This window comes from Nuphar pumila, chromosome 2, assembly GCF_984573655.1.
Source record: "Nuphar pumila chromosome 2, dmNupPumi1.hap1.1, whole genome shotgun sequence".
NCBI lineage: Eukaryota > Viridiplantae > Streptophyta > Magnoliopsida > Nymphaeales > Nymphaeaceae > Nuphar > Nuphar pumila.
Window position 1 is genome coordinate 141135334 of NC_143250.1, and position 9812 is coordinate 141145145.

The window sequence follows — 9812 nt, forward strand, 5'->3', positions numbered from 1 at the left end:
ATGATATACTAAATACAAGCATGTGAAAACTTCATTCTATTGCCTGCATAAAGATATATCAGCCACACTTAGCGAAATCTGAAAACTAAATCACATGACTGTGCATATTCTTTTTATGAGTACACGTGCATTTGAACCAATCTTGAAATAATATAATGCTAAAGCAGGTCATAATAAGTTAAAACATGTGAATAAAAATACACCATATTTAGCATGTATTACAATCAAAATACACACTTAGCAAGCCTTTAAAATGCATAACGAAACATACTCTCTCTCTCTCTCTCTCTCTCTCTCTCTCTCTATATATATATATATATATATATTTATTTATTTATTTATTTATTTATTTATTTTAAATAGTCCCCTGCCCAGCCCAGCCCAGCCCAGCCCACTCGGCTGGGCCCAGCAGACTTGGCAAAATAGACCTGTCAGCCTACTGGCCAGCCGAGCCGAGCTCGGCTGGTCTGCTGTCCAGACCGCTGGCCCAAGAAAAAAAAATTATAAACTGCACCCAGCCGACTGATTGGGGTTCTGCTCCAGCCCAGCCGACTCAGTCGGCTGGGCCTGACAGCCACTACACAGGCCCAGCCGGGCCTGTGGGCAGTCAGCCAAGGACTGGCAGCCAGCCGAGTATCACTCGGCTGGGCTGCCAGTCAGCCCAGACCATAAAAAAAATCTATCTTTATATATATATATATATATATATATATATATATATATATATATATATATATATATATATATATATATATATATATATATATATATATATATATATTTTCTAAACACACCTGCCCAAATACATGCTTCAGTCATGAGTCTATCAATTGAACATGTAGCTAAGAACGGATTCTAAATCAAGCGTGCATACATGTATAGATTTATATTTAACATATGCATTCCACGTGCATGTCTGCATATCATACGTAGATATGTGCATTCAACATATGCATATTATACTTAGATGAATATATGTATTCAGCATATGCATATTATACTTAGATGAATATATGCATGTCTTCGTGTACAGATTTATATTTGAAAAGATAAAGAGAATCAAGAACTGATCCATGAAAATCAATTTTTTTTATCGAAAACAAACACTAAATCATGCTTTTATTACCAATGAAAATTCTGTTTTCGCATATACAGAATTTTACTCTTTTGAAAAGGTGGAAATGATAAAAAACACACACATGGAAGAGGATCCATGGATCCTCATCCATGTTTTCTAGGGTGAAAATCCAACCGGTATTCGTTTTCTCACTTGATTCAAAAGAAGAGACAAGTACCTTATGCAAAGATTGAAAGAAAATATGGATAGATGTGAAGAACGTGGATGGTTCGGAGAAGTTGGATTCTCCTCCTCCTCTTCCTCCTTCCTTTCTTTTCCTCACATCTCTCTCTTTTCTCTTTTCTCTTTTCTCTTTTCTTTCTTTCCTCTTTTTTTTTCTTGATCTTAAATAGGGTGAGAAAGAGGTGACGCCCGCCCCCCCCCCTCCCCCCAGCCCTCTCTAGATGGGCTGGAGAAGGAGGGTTTCCTCTTTTGAGGAAACTCCCTCTCCCCTCTTCCTAACTTTTCAAAATTCCCTTATTTTGACTTTTTTTTAAGTTTCCAATTTTCTTTAGAAGTTCTTTCTAAATTCTCTCTTAGATCTCTGTAGGTATGTGTAAGGACTTCATTAGGAAGTCCTAAACAACCCTAACAATAACATTTCGGAATTAATAAAATTAATTAATTATTTAATTAATTATTTAGTAATAAATAATTAAAAATTATCTAAAAGTATTCAAAAATAGCCAAATTAACTAAGAAGGCTTTTTAACCTTAATTAACTCAAATTTAAAGCTATAAAATCGTTGGGCATAAACAACCCTAACAATAACATTTCGGAATTAATAAAATTAATTAATTATTTAGTAATAAATAATTAAAAATTATCTAAAAGTATTCAAAAATAGCCAAATTAACTAGGAAGGCTTTTTAACCTTAATTAACTCAAATTTAAAGCTATAAAATCGTTGGGCAAAAATTTGGATCTGGATCCAGATCCAAATCCAAATAAATTTTGGAATGGACCAAATCCAGATTAATATAGGTCTTGGATAAAGTCTCGATCCATATTAATTTGGATCAAATCCATCGGATCCAGTCTGATCCAACTCCGGATCCAAACCGCCAAACTACTCCTTTTTTGAAAAAAATATGATTTTCGGGCCAACCGAAACTCAAATTTTAAAAAGTAATATATCGTTGCGATCGGCATTTCGAGACACATCCAACGGTATATTACATGAATATAAACTCTAAATTTTGCCCGAAAATAACCTGAATTTCGCCCGAAAATAACCAGAATTTCGCCTGAAAATAACCTGAATTTTGCTTGAATTTAAAGGTCAAAAATACATTTCTTTCTTTCATTTTAATTAACTCGTTTAGACCTAGTTGATGAGACCTGGTCCAAGCCCAGACTCAAAAGCATTGGTTTAATATCAAAGTTCAAACAGTTTTTCTTGTATACTTAGCCAAATTTTCGAAAAACCTGAAAATGACAAGAAAATACATGGCATTACAGTATAACTCTGGTAGGGGTCTGCCTAACCCCACTTGCCTTTAAAAAAAAAGAAATAGAGCCGTTGGACTACCTCCAATGTCTCTCTTGGCTCTCTATGTTGTATATAAAAAGGAGTGAAACCCCTCATTAGTTGTAATGCTTCTTGCATTTTTATGACTCAATAAATTAATATTTTTTACTCTCTTGTGCAAGCCCTTAGTGGCATTTGTGAGAAGTGTGCTCTTTGTAGCACTTTGTGAGTGTGCCTTTAGTGGCATTTGTGCTTGTTTGTGAGTGTGCCCTTAGTAGGCATTTGTGCTTGTCCACTTCGTATACTTGGTGGACACTTGTTTGTGCTTGAAGGCATCTTCTTCCGCTCTTTACATTAAGATGAATGTAATATTCTACTTGTCGTAAACACCCAAGTATACTTAGGTATACTTTTTGGGTATTTCTTTTTTTTTATTCCTATTCTTTTGTAATTAAGGTATACTTTTGGTATACCTATTGTTTTTTGTTCTTGATAGTATAGGTAGATTTAATAAAGGTAGAATAAGAATTTATCATTTTATTTGTATTTTTGTCATTATTTAAATGACTGATTTTTTACTTTTTATTCTCTTTGTTTTAGTCAAGCTAGGTTGACCAAAACTAGCTGTTAGGCACAGTCCTAACGGCTAATGAAAGGAGGTCCAACTAGCCGATGGACCTCCCTCCAACTAGCCGTTAGGCTAGTCCCTCCCCTTCTTGTATATATAAATGTATGTAAATGAAAAGTGAGAGTGATGGATAGTTTAGGTGTGTGTATGAGTGTGTTTGTAGTAAGGATTATATGTATTTTTGTAAAAAAAATTATTAATAAATTTATTTATTTTTTACTCTTGATTCCTGCTTTTGTCTATGTGATGTTTATATCCAAAGGCATCGTGCTATGGCATTTGGATTTCATTTGCCTAATAGGATTTAGTATAATCTTTTGCCTTTTTTGTATCTTGGGTTCCGTGCCACTTTGTGCCACCCTCCATGGTACCAAAGATAAGCCCATAGCATGTGCCATGTCCGCATCCATGCAATAGACCAAGAATACAAAAGGAAAAGGGTTAAAGTTAATATGCTACAACAACTAGCATACTACTAAAGTAACTTGGGACACAAACACAACCAGAGAGATGTGGTGACTAAATATTTACTCAGTCACTTATGATACTGAAGAACAAGGGAGGGAAAGTTTGAAACTTAATTAAGATATCAAATGTTCAATCTACAAGTCATTCATACAAATTGAATGAAAATGGAATTGAGATGGCCACTAATCTCACCAATAACTTATCAATAAGGTCTCTTGCATCTGATAAGAAGTAATCTGGAAACTTGAGGTCCCTTGCTATTATCCTCTGAAAAGTAAGCCATTCACTTGCATCTTGAAAGGGAGAAGCTCCCGAAAGCATCTGATATAAGGTGCAACCAAGTGCCCAGAGATCATTTCTGGTCCAAAATACATGAACACATTGAACAGATTAATGGAAGCAAGATATAGGACTTGAACTTCTTTGTATATAAAAATGATAACACTTTGCGTTTACCCCAAAGATGCAGGAGAAGAATTGAGGACTTCTGGGGGCACGTATGCAGCTGTTCCCACAAAACTGCAAGCCTTTTCATCTGAATAAAGCAATAACTAAATCAAAAAATGCAACATGCAATAGTTGACTTGATTTTCTAATGGCCAAGTGAAAAGCCATACTCCCAGAAGTTGTTGGAAGGACTGTAATCTGGCAATTATTCATAGGCTTAACACTCCCAAAATCAGCTAGTTTTATATGACCATCTGCAGTAAGCAGCAAGTTTTCTGGCTGGCAGTAGCAAAAATGATTAGTAGTCATCTTGATACTAGAAGTGTAAGATGTCAATCTCATGACACATACCTTAATGTCTCGATGAATTAATCCCATGCTATGTAGGTACTCCAGAGCATCAATAACTTCTGCTGCATAATATCGAGCCTCATCTTCAGATAGACAACCTTTCTGACCTCCAAAGAAAAGGGGAACAATCCTTAAGTATGACTGCCACACAACACTATCTATCACCTTCTTTTGAGGGTAGAAAACCTACTCTGGTTATTTGGTCGAAAAGTTCACCTCCATCACAAGATTCAAGTGCCATATCTGCAAAGAATCATTGAAGAGAATAAAGCACTGATGAACCTAGATATCAAGTTAAATATGCTATAATGTTTAGAGAATATAATTCCTACATGAATGAGAACTATAAGATGAAAAGAACAGATTATGTAACAAGAAGAGGCTTTCCTTGCTTTCATGCTGTGGGAAATAAAACTGTTGAGCTAGTGAGTTTCTACATACCCATGTAATAGATTTAGTCATTTAACCCATGATATGAAGAATGAAAGCATTGAAAGGCAAAAACAGGGAAAAAACCTAACATAAATTAAAGTTGGGGGTACATACATAAAGAATATATATCTTGGAATGTGAAAAACAGCCGTATGATGCCAGGATGATCCAACTGATCAAGAACAATACGTTCCATCTTTACATATGAGATTTTATTTTCTTTAGTGATGAACTTTTTGTCCATGATCTTCAAAGCATATATATTCCCTGTGTCTTTCTTCTTTGCCTTGACTACCTAATGAGATGAAACATTCATCAGGCCAGCTTATAACAAAAAACATATGCAGCATATAAGAAATTGTTCATAGAAAATTTGCCGATGATAAGCACCTTATATACTCGGGAGAGCAACTGTAAGTGATATGCTTGCCTTGCTTTACAGATTTTGCAATGGATTAATAAGGCCTTAAACTCAATTTTCAAATATAGCATAAAAAACTTTTGCATTTTGGACTAAATAAGAAACTCAGACTCCAAAAATGACTTGGACTTTAATGTCAAAAGTTATCTTTTCAACTGAAAGGACATATAGGTACATACATGATTGCACATGTCAATAACCTTGTTTTTTTGGACAATAAGTATAACCTTGTTAAGTTATGATCCAGACTTGAAGAAAAATAAATTGACTAGTCAACTATGTTGTCACAATCCCTTGTCTACCAAACAAAGATGAAGAGACTTCATACACAAGCAGGTGCATGTACATGCATAAGCACCCACACGCGCACACACAAATGGTTACTAGATTTCAGCAAACCAGTGTGACTGATGTCAGCGATATTTTGAAAATATCGCTTTAATATCAGCTATTTCAAGCTAGACAATAGTAAAGGTAATATCTCACATTATTTTCAAAATATCGCGATAATATCACGATATGTTTGGGAAAAATCTTTTTTTATATTTTAAGTATGCATCTCCTATTTTTTTGTTTCTTTTATATTTTTTTAAGAAACATAATGCAAAACTTATTATTTTCTTATTTTTTGGTTATTATTTATAAAATTTTCAGTTTTTTAAACTCCAGAGATTTTCCCAAGATTTTTCAACTTTTGAAAATCTCTCCGAGAAACACCCTCGCCGAGATAATACCTTGAACGATATAGGTGACTATGCTGCAAACACGTTTCACATGCATGCACATTAAGGCACACACACAAAAAAAATGGTTACAAGAATTCTAGAGGCACATTTTTCAAAAACAATAACACAAAAGTAGGATCTCTTCCAAGCAACACCACCTCTGCGTTCTTATTACTTAGTATCTGCTCTCTAAGCAGTAATCCCTTTAGTTAATAGAAATAATTCCACAAGTTGATGTTTTTTTTTCTGAGATAAAAAGATGCTTTTTTGCTAAAGAGATGTGAAGAATAGGAACACTAATCAAAGGATAATCATTGACAAGTAAATATGCACAGAAGAGAAGCAAAGCAGTTCAACACCATGTCTTCAATATACTAAAGCTATGTCACAGGGATTCGGCTAGCAGGGTGCCGCACCCGCGTCGATGCGACGCGATGCGGGTGTGGGTGCGGCACCGGGTGCGGTCAACCCAACCCTGGGTGCGGTCAACGCACCCAGGGTCATTTTGGTCCAATTTTCAGACTTTAAAAAAATGCCAAAAAAAGTTTTTTTGCCCTATATGTCACAGGAATTTTCCAACTAGGTGCCGCACCCGTATCGCACCCGCACCCAATGCGGTCAACCTGACCCTGGGTGTAGTCAACGCACCCAGGGTCATTTATGTCCAACTTTTGGACTATATATATATATATATATATATATATATATATATATATATATATATTTATATTTTTGCCGCACCCCCGCACACAGGTTTTTTGAAAGTGCCGCAGCCCCGCACCCGCACCCATGTGACATAGCTAAAGATTTTAAAGGAATTCCAGACCAAAAGCTTTCAGCACGTTTTCCTTCTTTCTTTTCTTCCAAATTCTTGTAATTTCTTCATATGAGTCATAGATAATAGTTTGTTTGTTTCCAAATGTGTTCCCAATATATGACCAACCACCAATGCCAAACATGCTTACACTTCTTATTTTTCAACAGATTGTGAAATGCTAAGGTATAAAATGAATGAAGCAAGAGCCATCACACATCCACATCCATGATTTCCAAACACAGGCACTGAAAGGAAAAAAGAAAAGACAAATATCAATCAGGCATCAAATGATTTTCGTTCCACTCGTGCACCTCCTGTATCAGTTCATCTTTGCAAATATTCAATAGTCAAAGTGGAAATCTCAAGAAACAAGACTCAAAACAAAGTGATGCATCACAAATAAGGTGGCCACCACACCTTTCATCCAACCAAAAGTAATGTTACCTCCACTGAGCTTAATTTGAAGAAGATTAAGGACCAATAAATTTTCCCTCTCCATTTCCATAGGCTGAGAGCCATGAAGTCTTTTAACATCAAGATTTTACCGACTAATCAAACTTAAATAAGGGCACCCATTTCATTTAAAAAAAATAAAGTTAGAACTTTTTTTTGGTTCCAAATAGGTCTCACGTTTACAATTCTAATGGGAAGGATGTTTCACACTTGAAAAATGTGCTTCCCATAGTATAGGAAGAGTGCTTCCTCAGAACTTCCCCTTCAAAATAGTGCTTTACAAGCACAGATATTGCTTGCAGTCTTCCAGTAACCCTGATCTTTGCCTAAACTTAACAAGCTCTTAGCTCCATAACTTTCACCTACAACGTGAATCACTAGATCCTGGCATGGGAATAGAAGTGTGGGAGCAATGGTATTAAGGCATTGAAGTCTAGGCTCCATATTTCTAAGATTCTAGGAGAAACAAGTAGTTTCACTGCAGATGCCAAAATAATGAAAGGTGACAATCATCACCATCCTGTGGCACCCTCCAAAATCAACACCACCAGTCAAAGCTCATTTCTTTCAGAAGATTTATTTGCCAAGTAGCACTGTTCTTCAGAATTTAACCTCTTTCGACATAGATTTAGTTGATGAGAAAGATGTTTATATAGTACAATTCCCAACCATGCAAATTTACTAAACCAGCATTATGTTCTTCCCTTTCCTTGACAATCATGCACATAGATTGATCACATAGAACATCTATGCCCATTTAGATGGAGTCATAGAATGATAGTAACACAGTATATCATACATATACAGAACTGTCAACTACATAATACAAAAATCATTACACACGTGTTACACAGTACAGTTTCACACACTAGTCACCATTAGATAGATAAATTCACAAAAAGATGATAAAGGGATATGAATAAATATCTGCCATCATTTTTTAGCATGAAATTATGGCTGCAGACTCAGCTGAGACTCAGCTGAGACTCAGCTGAGGAGAAAACCAGTGCCTGATAATCATAGCCACCAGGAGAAAATAGAAAATGGAGAGGAAATGCAGCAGAAAAGTTAGTCAATCACTTACCCTTTATTCATCCCAACCAGGCCTAAATTAGGCTGGCCTACATTCAGCAGATCCTCTATAGCCCAAAAGGTCTCAAAAGGTAAATTATAGTGGATGGTCAAGACCAAATGAATCCAGTGGGAAAGACTCCCTTTCTATCATAAAGATAGATTCTACAACTACAAGTTTCTCACTTTCACAATATATCCGCTTTCCTCCCATACCAGAAGCGATGGCATCTAGTGAAGCCAACCTTAAGCATTAGTTAGATAAATGCAGGATTAGAAGTTTCTGATATTAAGATGTGAACCAAACTAGTTCAGTAGCTCAGTGTTCCCAACATTTCTACACAATCTAGTCTGAGAAGTTCGCCCCTGAGGCCTCAACCACATTGAAGAAAGTCCCTAGTAAATCCCAAATATTTCTATTTCTACACATTTTCCAGCCTCTTGAATCATTACTTTACATAACTTCCACAGATTCAATTTTCTCAACGTATGCTCGGGATCAATGTTTTGGAAGTAAAAGGATTGCGTGTATTCTATAAGAAGATGATGGAACCACCCCCATCTTCTTGGGTCGAAAGAAGGAAAAACTATAAACTAGAAGACACCAACGTGACCAAATAATGGTTATCTCATTATAGCTGAAATAAATCTTCACTAAGATGAAACAAAAAATGCAGCAAACCAACAAATCGAATCCCAAAATAATCAGAACCCACCAATACCCAAATTAAAATAAGCAAAAGAACCCATTTCTGAATCACAAATTCCAATTTCCATAACTTTCTGAGCTGAAAAACAATGTAAGGATCAAGAAAGGAAGGGAAATGAAAATGCCGGTCATCTTCTTTACCTTCGAATACGAGCCAACCCCATAGAGCTTCCCCAACTCGAAGTCGTCGATGGTGAAGTTCTCCTGGGGCGCTCTGAAAGCGAAGCTCCTCGATCTTGTGACGCCATTAGAGCTTGCCTCGCGGCTCCCCGTGTTCAACCCGACCTTCTGCTTGAATTCTCTCTCCATCTTCCTTCTCACTCATCTCTCTGCCAGTCTCCCCTGTTCTCCCTCTCTCTAACGACGACCACCCATCATTCGCTCTCTTGGAGAAAAGGGAAAAGGAGGAAACATCTCTCTCTCTCTCTCTCTCTCTCTCTCTCTCTCTATATATATATATATATATATATATATATATATATATATATATATATATATATATATATATATATCTGTCTCTCTCAAGAACCCTTTGGGAAAAGTAGCGTTGAAAAGCAGGAGGTGTTGATTCTGGTGGTGTTTTCTTTCTCTGCCATCGTTTGTTTTTGCTCTTTTTCTGTTTCGAGTTTGATGGTGCTTTTTATGAGCCCCAGAAGGGTGGGAGGAAGGAATCTCTCTCTCTCTCCTCTACTTGCCCCGCC

General features: G+C 36.2%; 1 protein-coding gene across 1 annotated transcript in view; it reads right to left on the reverse strand.

Annotated features, from left to right (window-relative positions):
- LOC149847355 (3-phosphoinositide-dependent protein kinase 2-like) overlaps positions 1-9545 on the reverse strand; it is a 50033-nt gene extending 40488 nt beyond the window's left edge. The window contains exons 1-7 of the mRNA XM_089996961.1: positions 9253-9545; positions 5030-5210; positions 4674-4726; positions 4484-4585; positions 4303-4411; positions 4142-4220; positions 3878-4043 (exon numbers count right to left, since the gene is read on the reverse strand). Of these exons, the coding sequence (XP_089853087.1) occupies positions 3878-4043; positions 4142-4220; positions 4303-4411; positions 4484-4585; positions 4674-4726; positions 5030-5210; positions 9253-9420 (858 nt within the window). The 5' untranslated portion in view covers positions 9421-9545. The remainder of the gene's footprint in view (positions 1-3877; positions 4044-4141; positions 4221-4302; positions 4412-4483; positions 4586-4673; positions 4727-5029; positions 5211-9252) is intronic.
- Between the last annotated feature and the right edge of the window lie 267 nt (positions 9546-9812).